Below are 18,015 nucleotides of genomic sequence, written 5' to 3' on the forward strand. Positions count from 1 at the left end.
TAACTCGTCGCCGCGTGGGAATAGGCGACGGGATGTTGGTGTGCCTTTTTCGCTTTCGATTAGGCAGAGAGGGAGGAGGAAAGAATTTTCTCCGAGGCGTGGCGGCAAATATTCGGCTCAATTACGATGCTTCTGCTTTTTTTTGCCTTTTGCTTGGCTTGTGCTTCTGCTACCGCTTTCGTTTCGGCGCATGATGAGTCAGCTATCCCTTTGTCATGATGCATAAGGTTGATAAGCAAATAAGGTACACGGAGTTGCAGGGTTCAATTCCAATAAATTAACTTAGTCTCAGTACGGAGTACTTTAGGTAAGGTATTGTAAGAGTAAGGTAAGAGAAGAGTACTCCGTATACTCCGTACCTAAATTAGTAGTTAATACCGGATAATCCGATCCGATCCGGGGAGCTGATTGATTGATTAATACGAAGTACAGCGTGCAGAGTACGATCCTGCCAAAATAGTTGTGCCTACTCGTACTGCAGGAGACGGTAGCACTCCCAAGGCTCTCGGCGTTGGCGGGCTCTCGGTATTGGCGGTTTTTCTGACTCATCATTCCCTTATCATGCGACTTACCGCAGCCGGCGACAAAAAGAGGGTCGGCTGCAGTCGAAGCTGCATAGAACCATGATTGCATTTCATTTGCATATGCCCCCTACCCTTTGCCTACCTAAAATTGCAGTAGCTTTTGCCTAGGTACAAAGCAGGTCTGCTCCGTAATAGCCTTTGCCCTGCTTCCACTGGGCCGGGGCCAATGGAGAGCGCTGATACCTCGGATACGTTTCAAGCCTCTGCCAGCTCATCAACCTGGACCGTCATGCCTCGCGTGTCCTTGCATTGACGCGATTTCCAATCATCGACTGATCTCTGCGTTTTACGGAGTGCACCGAATTCCTGCAGCCGGCCAAGATGGACGGTCTCCTTTGATTTCAATCCCGCTAGATGGATCCCTGGGCATGAAGAGAGCTGCGAGTACGAAGTTGCGTCTCCTGCACTGCGCACCGGTGATTGATCCTGATCCATCTCGCCCTCCCTGATCCGATACTGTCTGTAGCTTGCGATTTCACCCTCTTTTTCGCGTCTTGGAGCCTCTTTCGTCTCATGGAATGGACATCCTAGAGATACAAAAATGGGCCTTCATGCCTAATCTTCCGGATAACATAGCGCCGATCCGGGATTTGCTCATCCGATATAGCAAGATCCCAGCCGGGGAGATTGAGCCTCACCTTATCAAGATTGTAAGTTACCTGCGCCAGTCGCCGGCCTTCATTTGCTGATCTGATGGATTCCTATAGCGAGAGGCGGCCTGGGCGTATTCAAGAATGCCCTTCATTGGGCGATGGAAATTCCTAACATTGAACGATGTCAACGACTCCCGCTATCAGCAGGCTCTGTTCCGCCTCAGACTGTCTCAATCTCGAGATGCCCTCCTAGACCTGGGCTGTGGGCTTGGCCAAGCTCTTCGTCAATTTCGAGATGACGGGGTTGATGGGTCACGATTATTTGGGCTCGACTCAAGTTCCCAGTTGGTGTCATCAGGCTACGATCTCTTCCAAGATAGGAACAGCTTAGGCGCCCATTTTACCGTGGGAGACTTGATAGATCCCGACGATCCGAGCTTAGGGGAGCTCAACGGCCAAGTCAGCATCATTCATGCCGGAAGCTTCTTTCATCTATTTAGCTGGAAACAGCAGTTATACATTGGCAAACGACTTGTCGACTTCCTGCAGCCGGGAATACGCAACGCGTTTATATACGGCCGACATGCAGGCGTCGCTACCACTCGCGAGGTCGAGAAGGACGATTCCTCACCCTACCTTCACAACCAGGAAAGCTTCCAGCGTCTCTGGGACGAGGTGGGAGAATTAACGAGAACCAAATGGAAGGTGGAGGTAGAGCCAGCGGGAGAGGCGGTTGCTTGGCTCCCAGGAAACCCAAAAGGCGCACAGCCCATCAACTTTACGATATACCAAGTTCCTAGAAATGAAATCAAAAAAAGCTGCTTATGACTTGATCAATGCAATGTGTTTGTTAATGACCCATACAGATTTCTCCCTTGATAGTTTTCTAATTTGCCTTTCCCAACCCAGCCTTGATTGCATCCGTTGTCATGGTATCACTGTATCCATCCATTATCAACACACATACTCTGTGATGCAATGGCGACCGCCTCCAAAGGCTACTGCAGCGAATAGCGAGCCAATATCTATTCTTCTATGGTTTTGAAGTGCTCTGTTGCCATCGTAACAGTTTACCCCCATAGAACAAGCTGCGGTAGCGTAGGTAGAAGGAGACTTTCCGTTCAATACTTTAGATAAACAAAACAAACAAAACAAAACAAATAAAGTCAACAAAAGTCTAAACAAGCTCAACTATATATTTCTCGCAATTCCCAGGCCATGGACACCAAACTCTTCTCTCTCTCATCATTCACTCGCGTCTTCCCAATATCAATCCAAGCATCTTCAGACCTCGCGCTTCGTAGGGTAAGCCTGCGGAGTTATATCGGATAATACTAGTGACCTCACTGCCCCTCCTACAAGTCGCGTTCCTCCCACTCCAGCTCTCTCGCGGAGACAGATTCGCTTCTGTGCCGTGTTTTTGTCGATTGTGCCCGTATTCTTAGCCTGGACTCCCGTGGAGCCTCTCTTGGGCTTACGGTATCATTGCGACCCTTTATACGGGCTTTGGTACCGGGGGAGGCTGCAATGGACGGAGATTGGGATGAGGTAAGTTGCTTCTCGCCATGGCCAGCCGTTGCGCTGTCTTGTACAGCATCGCTGCTCGATTCGACTTCTGATTCTAACGTATTTACTCTTCTAGGTCGCCCGGGTGCCATTCCCGCCACCGGGCGTGCATGCACTGCCTACACAAGTCACGACGATGACCTTTGATACCACTCAGGAGCTTCTATGGGCCGGTAACGACTATGTACGATCAGGCATGCTCTACTTGCACGTGCAGGGCTCTAACATGGGTATAATAGGGTCGAGTCACTTCCTTTCTAAGCACCGAGCTTCAACAGCATACTTCATTCAAGGCACATCAGGCCGCAGACGGACCGGTCCGGCAGATTCTCGTAAACAGCAAAGGCGTGGTGGTACTGGGCTCCAAAGATGTGCATATGGCGCACAGGAGAGGGCCCCCCATCTGGCATCTCAGACACGACGACATGAAGGATCTGAGATGCATGAGCTTCACCTCAAAGGGAACCGCAGAAATCATTGCTGCTGGTCTCCAAGACAGCATGTTTGTTATCGATCTCATTAAAGGAGAAGTCGTCAAACAAGTCCGAACGGAGCGTCAATACTCGATTATGAAGCGTGGACGCTATATCTGCGCGGCAACGAGAAACGGATCGGTTGACCTGTTGGATCCCGTCACCTTTGCTGTCGTCAAGACCTGGAATGCCCATTCAGCCTTGATCAATGACATGGATGCTCAGCACGACTTCATTGTTACATGCGGCTACTCGCTGCGCCAAGGACAGAATTATATGCTGGATCCCTTCCTCAACGTCTTCGATATCAGAAAGATGGCGTCAATGCCGCCGATACCCTTCCCCGCCGGTGCGGCATATGTACGCATGCACCCGCGCATGCTCACAACCAGCATCGTGGTGTCTCAAAGCGGCCAGATGCATGTTGTGGACCTGATGAATCCCAACACCAGCAACGTGCGCCAAGCCAATGTGCTAAGCTACCTCAGCATGTTCGAGATTGCTCCTTCCGGTGAAGCTATGGCTCTCACCGACGCAGAATGCTTGATCCACCTGTGGGGATCGCCTTCAAAACTCCATTTTGTCGATCTACCTACTCCCGTTGAATTTGCTACTCCTGAGGAGCCGATTCCCCAGGTGGATTGGACACCAGAAAGGTAAGCTGTGCAGGTTCACCCTATCTATTCTCAAGCTGGTTGGCTAACATGGCACAGTCCTCTAAACTCAGTCGGCCTACCATACTACCGGCAAATCCTTGCCTCTTCTTGGCCCGAGTTAACCTCAGATGTTGGGGCTCCTCCAGTCAAATTTGATCCACAGTTCCTTGCGAGCCTCAAACCTACAGATTTCGCACTTTATGGCCGGAATATGCGTGGCGTTCGAAGGAATCAATTCGAGGACACTCGCAGCGTACACAAATCCGCCAACTCTGGCCTCAAGGCGCCAAAGTTTCTCAGTGAAAAGGCTCGAGATCTTGCCAAATCGGAATCATCCAGTGATAAGGCAGATGAGCTCTCAAACTCGCTGGCAGAGATGGAAATTGGGAGCAGAAAATCAGATTTGCCCATGATGTACAGAAATGTCGAGATCAAGTACAGCAAATTTGGTGTGGACGATTTCGATTTTGGGTATTACAACCAAACCCGGCACTCAGGCCTCGAGATTCATATATCAAACTCATACGCAAACTCGCTTCTTCAAATTATGCACTTTACGCCTTTAATTCGAAACCTGGCTTTACAACATGCAGCTACCGCCTGCGTGAGCGAGGCTTGTCTTCTGTGCGAACTGGGCTACCTCTTTGATATGCTTCAGAAAGCGGAAGGATCAATCTGCCAGGCCACCAACATGCTAAAAGCACTTAGCAACCAACCTCAAGCTGCACCACTGGGTCTTTTAGAAGAAGATACCCATTCATCATCCCTGAATGTAATGCTACAGGGACTTACACGATTTCTCTTGGAGAAAATTGCTGGTGACTACAAGACAATGGCCCCGAGCTCCCCTGCAATGGATAAGGCGCTGGCGACATCGGCAACAAGCACTATTAGATGCTTCAGCTGCAGAAGCGAATATACCCGGCCTGGATCGACCTTTGTAAATGATTTGCTTTATCCACCTATTGTAAGTTGGGTAGGCCGGTCCCTTGGCCAAGTCTTAACTGACCTGATTCCTAGAAAACCCCAGGGCGGAACAACAAAGCGCCACGCATCACTTTCTCCCAAATTCTTAAGAGCAGTGTTGAGAGAGAAACAACATCAAAGGGGTGGTGTGGGAGATGTCAACGATACCAGACTATTGCAACTAGAAAGACCATTCACAGTGTTCCAGACGTCTTAATGCTTAATACCGCAATTACCGGCTCGGATCACCGAATGCTTTGGTCCACACCTGGCTGGCTGCCAGAAGAAATCGGCATCATTGTCGAGCAGGGCCTTTTCTTTTGCTACGAAGGAGAAGACTTGAAGCTTCACCTACAACGTGGCATACACAACATCACAGTCTACTCATTAATTGGAATGGCTATTAATATTGAAAGTGGCCAGACACAAAAGCCACATCTCGTGGCCATGGTCAATGGTAAGACACCATGTCCTCCCAGAATCATCGCATCATGTTGCTTACTTCTCGATAGTCGGTCATGCGGAACCAGAAGCTCCCAGCCAGAGCCAGTGGCACTTATTCAATGACTTCTTGGTGTGCCCTGTGAGCACAGAAGAAGCTCTTAGCTTTAACACTTCCTGGAAAGTCCCATCGGTTGTTGCATTCCAAGTCAAGAAGGCAAATAACAAGATTGATAATGGATGGAAGAACAACATCGATACATCGATTTTATACCAGGACTTCAAGTAAGTTGCTCCGTCATTGATATGACTCACATGAGGGGGAAACAGGAAGCTAACCTTCGGTGCTTCTAGTCCCAGTTCTCGCTCTGAGAATAAAACGTACAAGCTTCTCGATCCTGCAACGGAGCGGCCAGGGCCATCAACGATTGTCGCACTGGATACTGAATTCGTCTCTGTGCGACAGCCAGAGATTGAGATGAACTCGGATGGCGAGCGAGAGACCATCCGACCCATAGTTTACGCACTCGCCCGAGCCTCTGTTGTACGAGGCCAAGGTGAAAACGAGGGGGTCCCCTTTATAGACGACTACATTTCTATCACAGAACCGATAGTTGACTACCTAACGTCCTACTCGGGCATCACCGAGGACGATTTGAATCCTCGCACCACCAAACACAGTCTATTGGCGCACAAGGTGGTGTATAAGAAGCTTTGGGTACTGCTCAACCTGGGCTGCAAGTTCTTGGGCCATGGACTCAAACAGGACTTCCGAGTCATCAACATCCATGTCCCCAAGGCACAAATCATCGACACTATTGATCGGTTCTACCTCAAATCGCGCCTGCGAAAGCTGTCCCTGGCCTTTTTGGCGTGGTACCTGCTCAAGGAAGACATCCAGTTGGAGACGCACGACTCCATTGAGGATTCTAGGACGGCTCTGAAACTCTATAAGAAGTACCTCGAGTTTGAAGATGCCGGCATTCTGGAGGCGATGCTGCAGGACATCTATCGTGCTGGCAGGGACGTCAACTTCAAGCCCCCTAGAAAGGATGGCATCGACGCTCCCAGGTCAGAAACGCCGCCCCCCTTGTCGGCGGCAGAGAATGGGAACACTCCTACGCCCACGCCCGCGCCGAGTACGCCGGCTAGGGTCAGGGGCTTTGGAAGCGGAGGTTGGACGCCGGGCAAGGCATCGCCCATGAGGTGATTTATGACGCTGAGTAGATGGGAGGTATTTTTCAAGGAATGATGAGGACGAGGAGGATATTAGATTTAGATTGTTTTGGAGACTTTGTTATGGTGGATCTAAAGCAGACCAAGCTTGCACACAGAATTGTCTATTTCATCAAGTTTGGAGACGAGCGGTGCATCAGTCTGTTTTACATGTTCTCGCAAAAGTGTGCGAATAATAGGCACACAAGTATGCATGGTATGGATGGATGTATGGAGAGATTAGGACAAATCAATAAATATACATACATAATCCCGTTAATTTTTTTTTTTACAGACACAAAAAAACATATCTGCGTTTATGCAATAAGACACCCCTCATATATCCCGTATTATAAAAAGACTAACATATCCTGCAAGCTAGTCTCCCACCGCATATCTCACTCCCTTCTCATTGAACATACCAAATCCGCCATGCCCTACCTCTTTTTGTTGATGTTTACCCCCTAGACCATATTCCAACTGTAAACAACCCCTACCGGCCCCCGTAAAACCTAGACGTTATCATCACCCGTGCTCAGTCCTTCCAAACATGATGTGAGCAGTAGATTTGACACCACATGGCCCCCCGCATCCCACAGGCTAACAAGGGAAAATTGGGGAGGAGGGAGAGGGGGTGATGAAAAAGAATGATGTGCGTGTGAGTAGTTGAGGGGGATGTCTCGAAGCATATCAAAACACTTCCAACGCCATGTATGCATTACTCTTTCAAAAACCGTTTGCCCCCCCTCCTCGCTTGCGTTACATGTAAGGATATAGATTAAACAGCATCCACAGATGGCGACTTTTGGGGGTCTTGTTCGTCTCCTTTCCGTTCTGTCCTTCGCCTTCGTGTTCAGTATTGTTTCGAATAAAGTTTCATCAATATGGTGCAAATCGTCTAAGCAAGCCATGGTCTTGTGCGCTGTCTTCCACATGTGTCGTTTGAAATTCCTTATAGTCTCGCTACGTAAGGTCTCGCTACGCTACAGCTCAGACTCGGCACCGTTGGCGGACAGAGCCATGGGGCTACCGCTGTGATTCTGTCGCTGGCGAAGGCGAGCGTTGCCCGGTGGTCGTCGTCGGACCAATGCCCGGCCGTTGACAGCCATGGACTCTTCGTCTTCCTCGTCGGAGTCGGGGTTTTGCTCGTGGTAAAGCCGTGCCTCATCCAACTCGGTGATAGTGTCCGGCCGGTCTCGTAACCATTGCATCCTGGGGCCTGATCGTGCGCGCTCTGAGACCTTGAAACCGTAGATCTTTGGCTCATAAATATGGCCATTGCCGAGACCTGGCGCAATGTTCTTGGCGTACATGCCATTGAGAATGTTCTCATCGTCAGGCACTTTGGAGTTTGTGCTTGACAGCACGTCGGCACCACGTTTGGTGAGATCGTATTCGGGGAATGTAAGGAGGAAGAGAGCTCCAAATGTGCGGCCGAAGAAGGCGCCGTCCACTGTCTGGAACCGGCTGTTGGGGGGGACATAGACGTCGAGGCAGGATGGGCAGAAGAGCTTGACTGTGTCTTCGCCGGGAATGTCGGACAGGCCAACAGGCAAGGTGCGTGCCTGCTCGCAGTGCGTCCGTGGGCAGCAGCCGAAATGACCAAACTCGTACTTCTCGCTCATCTGCTGGATGCCCACCCGAGAGCAGATGAAGCGCTGGTGGATGAGGCCGTACAGCATCTCTGCGGATGACTCGATGACGGACAGGTCGCTGGCCATCCTGCTATGGTGCCTCCGCTCTGCGCCGTGTCGCATGCCTGCACGGTCGGGCTCCTCCAAACCGGATTCGTTTTCGTCGTCATCCTCCTCGTCTTCTTCCTCATCCTCATCATCCTCTGGCTCGACATCGAGAATCATCTGGGCGCGCAAATTAGCAATGGTGATCAAGATTTGGGGGGCAGCATCAAATACGTCATCAAGATACGAGGAGAAGAGGGGAAATGAAGAAGCAGAAGTGGTAGAATGAGTCAATAGATGCGCGACATACCTCGAGCGCCTCTTTGTACATGGCAACTTGCGTCTGCAGACCCGTCAAGTTGAAGTCATCCTCGATAAACTCCTCGGATACTTCAGCAAAGTACTCGTGCCCCGGCAGAGCGCAAAAGCTCGAGATCCAGGACTCGGGCGTCCCCGAAGAGGTCGACATGGTAGCGGCAACAGGGGACAAGATTGGCCTGGTTCAATCACGGGCAGCGTGCGGGCTGAGGATTGAAGTTTTGAGATTGACGAGAGGTTTGGCGTTTGGCGGAGGTGGGGTTCGCCGTGGTGGTATTATCGATAAAATCGATAAAAGTGCAAAGTGGCAGGTCGCGTATGGGCGCTGACGGTGGTAGATGCCCAAGTTTAGGGGCCTGGATTAGTGCCTGGGCGCCTGTTTCTGGGCGTGGCGGGGTGATTTTGGCGTCACTGCAGCGGCCTAGGCGCGTATCTTGATGGGAATAACAACCTGGAGTGAGGCGAGACGTGGGATGGCGGCCAGGTGGCGTCAAGGCAAGGGCGGCTCTGCTGTGTGTCGCCGGCTGATTTGCTGCTGGGGATTCGGGGATTCGACAGGATCACGCAGGCATCGGGGCCGGATTGCGGGCGCTGGGCGGATTGGCGGCAGCCTCGTCTCGGGCCTGTGATAAGGCTGGGGCTGGGCTTCTGACAAGATTTAAGCGTTTGGTCAACGTCGCATGGAGAGGCGGCGGTGTTGGGCGGTGGTTGGAGAGACAACAACATGACTAAGAGGTGAGGCTGGCTGGATCGGCGCCAGATTTTGCCGGTTCCGGGCAGCGGCCCTTGCTTGGAGCTGGGACGACGCCGATGAGGTAGCGAATACATGCCAATGCCCAGCAAACCATGCCTGCATGCAGGTAGATGGTACGCATTGTAGAGCTGTCAGTACCTTACCTTTTGTAGTATGAGCATCAGATGATGATTCAATCAATGCCTTCCACCTCTCTGAACCACACATGCATCTCCCCAATCCTCCAACATTCGGGCTATCCAATATGAAGGGGAGCTTTAGGGCGCTCCAATCCACACGCAGTTGGATATCACAAACCCATAGAGCACCATCTCGCACCTTTACTTCCGCAAATGGCCGAATACCATCCGTGTCTAGTGCCATAGATGGGCTTACATTCGAAGAGAGCTTCAAAGCTGAACGGCCCTATCTATTTGCAGATTCGAAAACATCCCCTACACAAACCCTTCCGGCTTTTCACAAATGGTTCACAAGGGATGACACAAACGCAAATTTGTCTTCTTATATGGATCCTTTCCTCCAATGGGACTTTCCCTATGAGCTGATAAAGCCCTCCAAACACGGATCTGAGACTGTCGCCCTTTTTCTGGACAGTCTAAATAGACAAGATGCAATTGGCCAAGAGCTAGCGGCAGCTCTTCAAACCACTATTGCTGAAGCCTCTCACAAACACCAATTCTTTCAGCTCTATGCACCTTTACGGCTCCTGGTTAGAGCCCTCGAATTTAACAATGCCCAAAGGATAAAAGAAAATCCACCAATCCAGCTTTACATAGCCCAGTCTCTATTACCGGACCTTCCCAGCTCTCTACAGAGCGATGTGCCAGCTCCAGAACTGATCCGCAAAGTGGGCAAAGGCGACATTTACAGCTCCTCAATATGGCTCGGGACTGAGCCGACTTACACCCCACTACACCGGGACCCAAACCCAAATTTGTTCTGCCAGCTGTGTAGTAGCAAAGTGGTAAGGCTTTTGCCACCTGATAAGGGGCTTGAGCTGTATAATAGCGTGCAGACGCGGCTTCGACGGTTAGGAAATAGCCGAATAAGATCCACAGAAATGATGGAGGGAGAAGAAAGGGAAATGCTTCATGGGGCCGTTTGGGGGAATGAACCGACGGCAGCAGACATTCAAGAGGTAACATTACGTGCCGGAGATGGCTTGTTTATTCCCAAGGGCTGGTGGCATTCTATCAGGAGCGAGCGATCTGACGGACAGCTAAATGGATCAGTCAACTGGTGGTTTCGCTGAAGTTGAGATACTTCGATTGGAATATACAAAAAAAAACGTGCCACAACCGTACAGTCATTGATACTTATACAACACGCACATAAACCAGATCAAGACCCTTCGATGGGTTTACAAATGACCCAATGAAGATATCCACAAGGCCAAATAAACTTGCGTCTCCCACTCTGCATCTCCCATGAGCTAGTGTCCGTACCACATCCTCGAAGGAGACTCTCTACTTCCTCTGGTGTCCTTGTCCTCAGACAGGAAACCAGTCCATCGAATACAAGAACAAAAGGAAGTACTGGAATTATGCAAGCGAATATGAATATGGTCAGAGACTTCCGCTTCCAGGCCACGAATGGCGCCATGGCTACTGCCCCGACTCCCAGCATCAATACGCTAATCGCACTTGAGAGGCTACGGCCTTGAAGCTCAACTATGGCGAACCCATGACTCGTGTTGACTGTGTCTTTCAGAATGTGTTTTGCCATGTCATCATCAAAGTGGTGAAAGGACAGGTTGAACAGCCTCATCACTTTCTTTCCGTCCTGGCGCTCCATTAGATACTTTGGAGCGTTGCTCGCATCCACAGATTGGCTCTCATACATAATTCGCGGTGATTTCTTGACGATTTTCTGCCAGGCTGCGATATTTGGGTGTAAGTCGGTTAGGATAAAGTCGACTGGAGGCTTGTTTTGAGCGCTGAGATGGCTGTTGATGGCCCGCTGCATCTCAGGTGTAGGCCCGCCTCCACCGGCACAGAAGTCAATGAATGTATAAGAAGAGAGCGAGCTTCCAAGTTGGCGAATAAGGGTAGATGCGGCGATACGAGCGGGAGATTCGGGTTGAAGAGGCGTGTTGGAGTTCCACGCTAAAGTGAGAGCATCCTGGACGAGGTTGCGTAGAAATGAAGGGAACCTACAGTTATTCAATGTTAGAGGCCTTTTGAATGCGCATAGCATGTTTAAACAGGTATCTAGTTGGATGAAGAGGTGAAGTTGGGACAAGGAATTGAATCCAGCGATACACCCGGGAGAGGCTTCTTACCATGGCTGGTCATCGATCTCGAGGAGATGCAAGCGAGGAATGAGAGGCGCCATTGTGTTGCCTCTTTTCAATGAATGCCTAAATGTCACAACCTAAATGAAAACGTAAGGCTTCTTGATATATAATATCGCAATTTTGGTTACAGCTGAAGCCGAGGCAGGAAGATCAATTCTTTGGGCGAGCATGCGCCTATGAGGTTGCAGGAACCCCTCAACGCCTCTAGCCCCCCAACATTCATTCCTTCGTTGGACTACTAGGTGGCGAGGGTCATTATTAGTAATTGGAAGAAAATTACTACTAATTGGGGGAAATTCTCAACAAGTTTGCAGAATAGAATCCCGATTCGGTTCAAGTGATTGGCATGATGCTTTCCTACCTCTAGATATATCTAGTTGTCTTGATGAGATGAGCCGCAGCAGATAATCAATTGAGCATGTCACTCAATAGTACTCCAAGCCTCAGCAGGGATGGTTGATTAAAATAATCTTGTCAAGTTTAGCCCATGTTTAATTGTGTGTCTATGCGCATTCCTAGATTCTATATTTACGTCCAATCTAGTTTTCCCTTCCAAGTCCCATTTCACCAAACAATTACGCTGTGTCAGTGTATGGGTCAAATCCCACCCGTTGCTTCGTTTCGCTCCTTGTCCTCCACATTGCCTCGCCAGTCAACCCTGTTGTCGATGTTTCTTCCAAGAAAAATGTCAAGATGTGGTCTGGAATAGACAAATGGGAAGCCTGCTGGAATTCTTGAAGGCCAGCCAGCCGAATCAGCATCTCCATCAGGGAGAGTGATGTGGTGATGGCCCCGAACGGCGACCGCGACACAAAATCTTGCGCTTCACTTGCTGAGTCTACTTCCAAACCTCGTGATGCGCTACCAATTCTACTGTCTGAATCGTTGAGGATAAGGCCACTGCGTGAAGGTGATTGCATGGAGAGGTTCTTGATCTGGGAAACCAAGGTCGAGTCCATGGCAGTGCAAAGTCGCGACGGCGTTTTCGTCGGCGAATGGTCATGTCCATCAATTTCACTCGATGAATTTGCATCTGTCTCTGAATTTGAACTTGTATCGCTCTGTCCATCGTCTTCATCAAAAACCTCAAAAGCTATCCACTCGGGATCTAGGTGTTTGGGGAGAGCAGTAACGCAAACGTCCTTAGCATTGTTAGAGCTTCTGGGAGAGGGTACTTTCTCCTGCGACTCTCCTAACAGTTGCTGATCCACATCGGCTTGTTCATATTCGTTTGTTTCTTGTTGGCTGTTGTCATTACTAGCGTCGTATATCTCCCCATGCATGCTATATTCTGGTTCCCGCAGCCGAGGCGCATTAATACCTCGTTTAAGAAGCAAAACTGGGTTATTTTCTCCATTTATTCCGTCTCCAATATTGAGTATTGTGCCAGTGTCAGTGTAGAATATTTTGGAGAGCTGATGGATGGGAATCAGCTCTCGTATGCCAGCTTTTGGAATGCCGTTGTATGGTTCTGATGAGGCGACCCCTTCATGAGCGCGACCGTCATCTAAATCTTCAATGATTTCTAGATGATATGCACAATCCAAGCGCTTGATGGAACCGGAAGTATTGTAGTCTTGCGCATGGAAACCGTCTCCCCCCATAGCTGGGTTGCTTGCAGATCTGCACAGCCGCACTCGCGCCTTATGTATCGCCTCTTGCCACAATGGCTTTCTATCGTGCTCTCCTAGTCCATATACGGGACCTTTTGCCTTAGTATCTGTGCCTTTTGAACGTCCTTGGCCACAGCTACTTCCAACACTGGGTTGTAGATTACCACCTTTAGTCGTAGACGACACCGAAGCGTGTCCTAAGAATAGCATGTAAATAGACAGCGTGAATGAAGGTCCAATTTGGACGGATTTTCGTGGGTCCTGTGCATGCTGCGTATCTCCGACTATCAATAGGGTACTGGCTTGTAACAGCCGAGAGGGAGATATCCCAGCGGGGAGAGAAGTGGACAGGCTTTCACCAGATGCCGATATAGCCAGTTGCAGTAGAGGGATTTCTCGATCAATCTCGGATAGGAAATTCTTCAAGTCCCTAATCACTTTTGCTAACGCATCGTGGCTGGTTTCTTTGTTTGCTGGGTTGCCTCCTGGGCTGTGGTTTTGTTCTTGAGTAGCAGCAGCGGCTTCCACACGACGGCCCAGCGAGACAATCTGCTGATGAAGTGATTTTGCTAGAGGTAGCGCAGATTCAAGGAAAACGTTTCCTCGTCCAGATCTAGTTTGTCAGTGTGAATATGTGGTAAGGGGTGGGCATTACTGACTTGAGCTCGACAAGGTCAATGGCAGGAGAAATGACCTATAGCGAGGTTAGCATGGGGCACATGGGCGAAAAGAGAGGCAGAATTTCGAAAGCTGAGATTCACATACCTTGATCTTACTATCGAGGTGCTTCTGGAGGGTCCTCAGTTCGGAATGGAGATGCTTGTCGTCGACCGCCTTCAGCAGACGAGAACACTGGCCGATGGCATAAGAGGAAGTCAAGGCGATGCCAGACCGTATGGCATATCTCATGGCTTGTACGCCAACTGCTGCCAGGAAGTCGTCCATAGCGCCGGCTCATTAAGATGCGATATTTTCATGACGATAAGTTGGAAGCTCGAAACAGAGTGTGATTGAATCGGAGCGAGTCGAGAGCCTGGCTCATCCATCCCTAAGTTGCAACATTGTTTACTTGCATACCTTAGGTATTGAAATGTACACATATATGGGTAGGTACATTGAAACAACGGCCTTGGGCTCGAAACGGCTACAGTGCGAACAGCTTCGTCTGACTCAGACTCGCCCCAAGGGAGCCTAAAAGCCAGGCACATGGCATTGAGTTTATCAAACCAAGTGAAGGGTGGCGGTAAGAGTCAGAGATGTGGAAAATCGTGAATCTCTCGGGAGAGACACAGCGAAAGAGAGTATGTTTGGTTAATGGTCTTTGCATTAATAATTCACGTGCAGCCTAGAATATACACAGGCCATTGACTCATTAAATGCCCTATCTTCTCTTTTCCTGGGTGCTCGCTCAACCCAACAAAGTACCGTGTCCAAGGTCGCAAAATGCACTGTAGCAGCCCCTCCACAAAGCCTGCAAGCAAAAGGGCACTTTAGCGATGTCATGTCGCTGCCTTGGTGGGGCTCGAATTTTCACAACCTGCACCATAAAGCCAGCGAGACGTCGTCCGTCGCCCTCAACTCCAAGACCCGAGTCTGTGTGCCGTTTCGACCAAAAGGCCTTTGACGGTGATCGATATCTCGTCGCTCATCAGATCTCCAACCGGTTGGCAGACAGAGAAACCCTCGTTTGCCCGTCGACGACTCTCGAGCAGCCCCTCCAAGCGACGAGAAAGAAACCACACTCGCCACCATGTCGAACCTCAACTCTTGGGAGGACGATCCTGCGGCCCAGGACGAGAACCTCGCCCAGCAGGCTCAGCAGCAGCTCAACATGAACCCTGCCGCTGGCGGTTTCCGACCCGGTGCTGCGTCGTTCCAGCCCACCGCTCAGACCTTCCAGCCCGGCCAGGCCTTTGGTGGATATGCGCAGCAATACCAGCAGCAGCAGTATTACGGGCAACAACAGGGATACTACCCGCAGTATGGTGGCGGCCAAGGATTTGACCAGTACAACCAGTATCAAAACTACGGCGGCGGTTACGGCCAGGGCTACAACCAGAACCAGAACTATGGTATGTCGAAGCTGTGATGGCCAATTTCGATTCACGAGGGCTAACAACTTTTTAACTGTGCCAGGAGGCCAACAAGGATATCAACAATATCAACAGCAGAGAAACCAGCAGCAGCAGCCCGTTGCTCAAGCCCCCCAGAACAACGCCACCCAAGCTGCTCCTGTGAAGTCGCTCCCCGTCGACAAGCCTGCCGCTGCTGCCAGCGCACCGAAGCCCGTCGTCTCCAACGAAGGAGGTGCCAAGGTGCTCAGCATTGGAGGTGATGCAAAGCCCAAAGCTAAAGTGTTGTCGATTGGCTCCACCTCCTCTTCCCCGGCCCCAACCCCGGCCAAGGAAGACGCCAAGGCTGAACCATCCAACGAGCCGGACGCGGGCAAGAAGGTTACCGCAGCCAAGGCTATCGAGAAGACTGGCGAAAAGGCTGGAAAGGGCACGGCCAGCGGAAAGTCCTCCGGACGGACATCCCCGGACCCGTCATCCGGCCGCTCCAGCCCTACTGGCGGGGCAGCAGAGAAGAAGGCCCAGCGGGAGGTTGATGCGGTTCTAAAAGCACAAGCAGCTGATGTGGATGATGACACTCTCAAGGAAATTTACGGCAAGGAACACGTCAACATCATTTTCATTGGACACGTCGATGCAGGCAAGTCAACCCTGGGTGGATCCATCCTATGGACCACCGGCATGGTCGATGAGCGTACCATGGACAAGTATAAGAAGGAGGCAAAGGACTTGGGTCGTGAATCTTGGTATCTCTCTTGGGTCATGGACTTGACCAAGGAAGAGCGAACCAAGGGCAAGACTGTCGAGGTCGGACGTGGTTTCTTCGAGACTGAGAAGCGACGCTACAGTATCCTGGATGCTCCTGGACACAAGACATATGTTCCCAGCATGATCGGCGGTGCTTCACAGGCAGATGTTGGTATCCTCGTCATCTCAGCACGAAAGGGTGAGTATGAGACGGGTTTCGAAAGAGGAGGACAAACGCGTGAGCACGCCATGCTTGCCAAGACCCAGGGTGTCAACAAGCTCATCGTGGCAATCAACAAGATGGACGATGTGACAGTTGAATGGTCTGAGGAACGTTACAAGGAATGTACGACCAAGCTGCAGCAGTTCTTGAAGGGTACTGGCTACAACCTGAAGACTGATGTCTACTTTATCCCTGTGGCTGCCCAGATGTCCCTGAACATCAAGGACCGATTGCCCGCAGGCGTCGCTCCTTGGTGGAAGGGACCTTCACTGCTGGAGTACCTTGACAGCATGCAGGCGCTGGAGCGCAAGGTCAACGCGCCATTCATGATGCCAGTCAACGCCAAGTACCGAGATCTGGGTACCATGGTCGACGGCAAGATTGAGGCTGGTGTGGTGAAGAAGGGCATGTCGCTGATTATGATGCCCCGGAAGCAGCCTGTGGAAACTGCCGCCATCTACGGTGAACAGGAAGAGGAGCAGCCTATTCTGCAGTGCGGTGACCAGGTGCGCCTGCGTCTCAAGGGCGTCGAAGAAGAAGACATCCTGCCTGGATTTGTGCTCTGCTCGCCTAAGCGACTGGTGCACTGCGTTACCGAGTTCGAGGCACAGATCCGAGTCTTGGAGCTGAAGAGCATCCTCACTTCTGGATTCAATTGCGTGCTGCACGTACATGCCGCTATCGAAGAGGTTACCTTTGCGGCTCTGCTGCACAAGCTGCAGAAGGGCACCAACCGCAAGAGCAAGCTGCCTCCCACACACGCCAAGAAGGGCGACAGCATCATTGCCAGGCTTCAGGTGACTGGAGGCGCCGGTATGGTTTGCGTCGAGAAATTCGAGGATTACCCACAGATGGGTCGTTTCACCCTCCGAGACCAGGTATGATACAGACCCACGATAGATACCATACGAGTTTTCGTTTTTCGTTTTGCTAATAACATTGCACAGGGACAAACTATTGCCATTGGCAAGATTACAAGACTCATTACTAGTGAGGAGCAGTAAATGCCTGAGAAGGATCAAAAAATAGAAGGAAAAGAAACAATACCATTCTCGAGGGATTTGGCTAGGAGGTGTGAATGGAGTGAGAACAAGCTCTGATGGGCAAGGCGTCAAGGAGACGGAAGTGAAGAGCTCGGCTACCCACTCAGATAGAAGGCGTAGCCTGCATGGGTGCCAGGGTTAAAAGTTCACAGGGCCGCAGATTGAGACGCGGCGAGGCATGATAAAGGCCAGGAAGATGCGAGGCCATGGCAAGCATTTGTAGATGCCATACAATGCCACGATTGTCAAAGATAGAAAGGACAACGAAATACTCCTTTTTTTTTACTTGTTCAAAAAAAGCCGATTTTCTGGATTGAAGCAAATAGCCATAGTCAGCGGAGGAATTGATAAAGACTTGGTTTCGATGAGGTCAATATCTGCTCGGATGATGCATGTGAATCGGTGATTATGGGAGCAGCAAAGATAAGATGTCTCTGCCTTGGACGTTCCGTATTGATCCGTGAAAAGAAGCGTCGGAAGACTGCAAAGGGTATACTTTCAGCCGCTTGAGATTGCCATTCGGCGCTAGAACGGAGATGCGAGCTGATACGGTCGCAATCCGAGCACCTTTGGAACCCAAAAGGCTGAGGAAAGAGTTCGGTAGTGCAAAGACGGGGGGTGAGCCACATGCAAGAAGCCATCGTCTTAGTCGAGCTGGGGCGAATCAGGGGAAGAGAGGAATCAATTACGGGTTTTTGCACATGCCACTACTAGGTGAAACCGGGGGGCGTGTGGGTTTCAATGTCAAGTCAATGACCTGCAGAGAATACGCGGTT

General features: G+C 50.6%; 7 protein-coding genes across 7 annotated transcripts; 4 read left to right on the forward strand and 3 right to left on the reverse strand.

Moving 5' to 3' along the window:
- Positions 1–692: 692 nt before the first annotated feature.
- On the forward strand, positions 693–2,005 carry TRIVIDRAFT_73922 (uncharacterized protein; the record flags this gene model as incomplete). Its single annotated transcript, XM_014102402.1, has 2 exons — positions 693–1,234; positions 1,292–2,005. 2 exons carry the CDS (start codon positions 1,103–1,105, stop codon positions 2,003–2,005), a joined length of 846 nt encoding a protein of 281 aa, XP_013957877.1.
- Positions 2,006–2,704: 699 nt separating this feature from the next.
- TRIVIDRAFT_148980 (uncharacterized protein) lies at positions 2,705–6,489 on the forward strand (the record flags this gene model as incomplete). Its single annotated transcript, XM_014102403.1, has 9 exons — positions 2,705–2,725; positions 2,820–2,927; positions 2,983–3,872; positions 3,930–4,343; positions 4,486–4,489; positions 4,555–4,839; positions 4,893–5,295; positions 5,351–5,564; positions 5,634–6,489. 9 exons carry the CDS (start codon positions 2,705–2,707, stop codon positions 6,487–6,489), a joined length of 3,195 nt encoding a protein of 1,064 aa, XP_013957878.1.
- Positions 6,490–7,477: 988 nt separating this feature from the next.
- On the reverse strand, positions 7,478–8,642 carry TRIVIDRAFT_63910 (uncharacterized protein; the record flags this gene model as incomplete). Its single annotated transcript, XM_014102404.1, has 2 exons — positions 7,478–8,353; positions 8,484–8,642. 2 exons carry the CDS (start codon positions 8,640–8,642, stop codon positions 7,478–7,480), a joined length of 1,035 nt encoding a protein of 344 aa, XP_013957879.1.
- A 1,108-nt stretch (positions 8,643–9,750) lies between these two features.
- Positions 9,751–10,497, forward strand: TRIVIDRAFT_36532 (uncharacterized protein; the record flags this gene model as incomplete). Its single annotated transcript, XM_014102405.1, has 1 exon — positions 9,751–10,497. One exon carries the CDS (start codon positions 9,751–9,753, stop codon positions 10,495–10,497), a length of 747 nt encoding a protein of 248 aa, XP_013957880.1.
- An 89-nt stretch (positions 10,498–10,586) lies between these two features.
- Positions 10,587–11,579, reverse strand: TRIVIDRAFT_37338 (uncharacterized protein; the record flags this gene model as incomplete). Its single annotated transcript, XM_014102406.1, has 2 exons — positions 10,587–11,397; positions 11,527–11,579. 2 exons carry the CDS (start codon positions 11,577–11,579, stop codon positions 10,587–10,589), a joined length of 864 nt encoding a protein of 287 aa, XP_013957881.1.
- A 537-nt stretch (positions 11,580–12,116) lies between these two features.
- On the reverse strand, positions 12,117–14,099 carry TRIVIDRAFT_148896 (uncharacterized protein; the record flags this gene model as incomplete). Its single annotated transcript, XM_014102407.1, has 4 exons — positions 12,117–13,261; positions 13,322–13,767; positions 13,814–13,848; positions 13,920–14,099. 4 exons carry the CDS (start codon positions 14,097–14,099, stop codon positions 12,117–12,119), a joined length of 1,806 nt encoding a protein of 601 aa, XP_013957882.1.
- Positions 14,100–14,904: 805 nt separating this feature from the next.
- On the forward strand, positions 14,905–17,200 carry TRIVIDRAFT_11674 (uncharacterized protein; the record flags this gene model as incomplete). Its single annotated transcript, XM_014101949.2, has 3 exons — positions 14,905–15,226; positions 15,291–17,074; positions 17,144–17,200. The coding sequence occupies 3 exons, from the start codon at positions 14,905–14,907 to the stop codon at positions 17,198–17,200; spliced, it is 2,163 nt and encodes a 720-aa protein (XP_013957424.1).
- Positions 17,201–18,015: the final 815 nt, after the last annotated feature.

Source organism: Trichoderma virens (genome assembly GCF_000170995.1).
Source record: "Trichoderma virens Gv29-8 chromosome Unknown TRIVIscaffold_5, whole genome shotgun sequence".
NCBI lineage: Eukaryota > Fungi > Ascomycota > Sordariomycetes > Hypocreales > Hypocreaceae > Trichoderma > Trichoderma virens.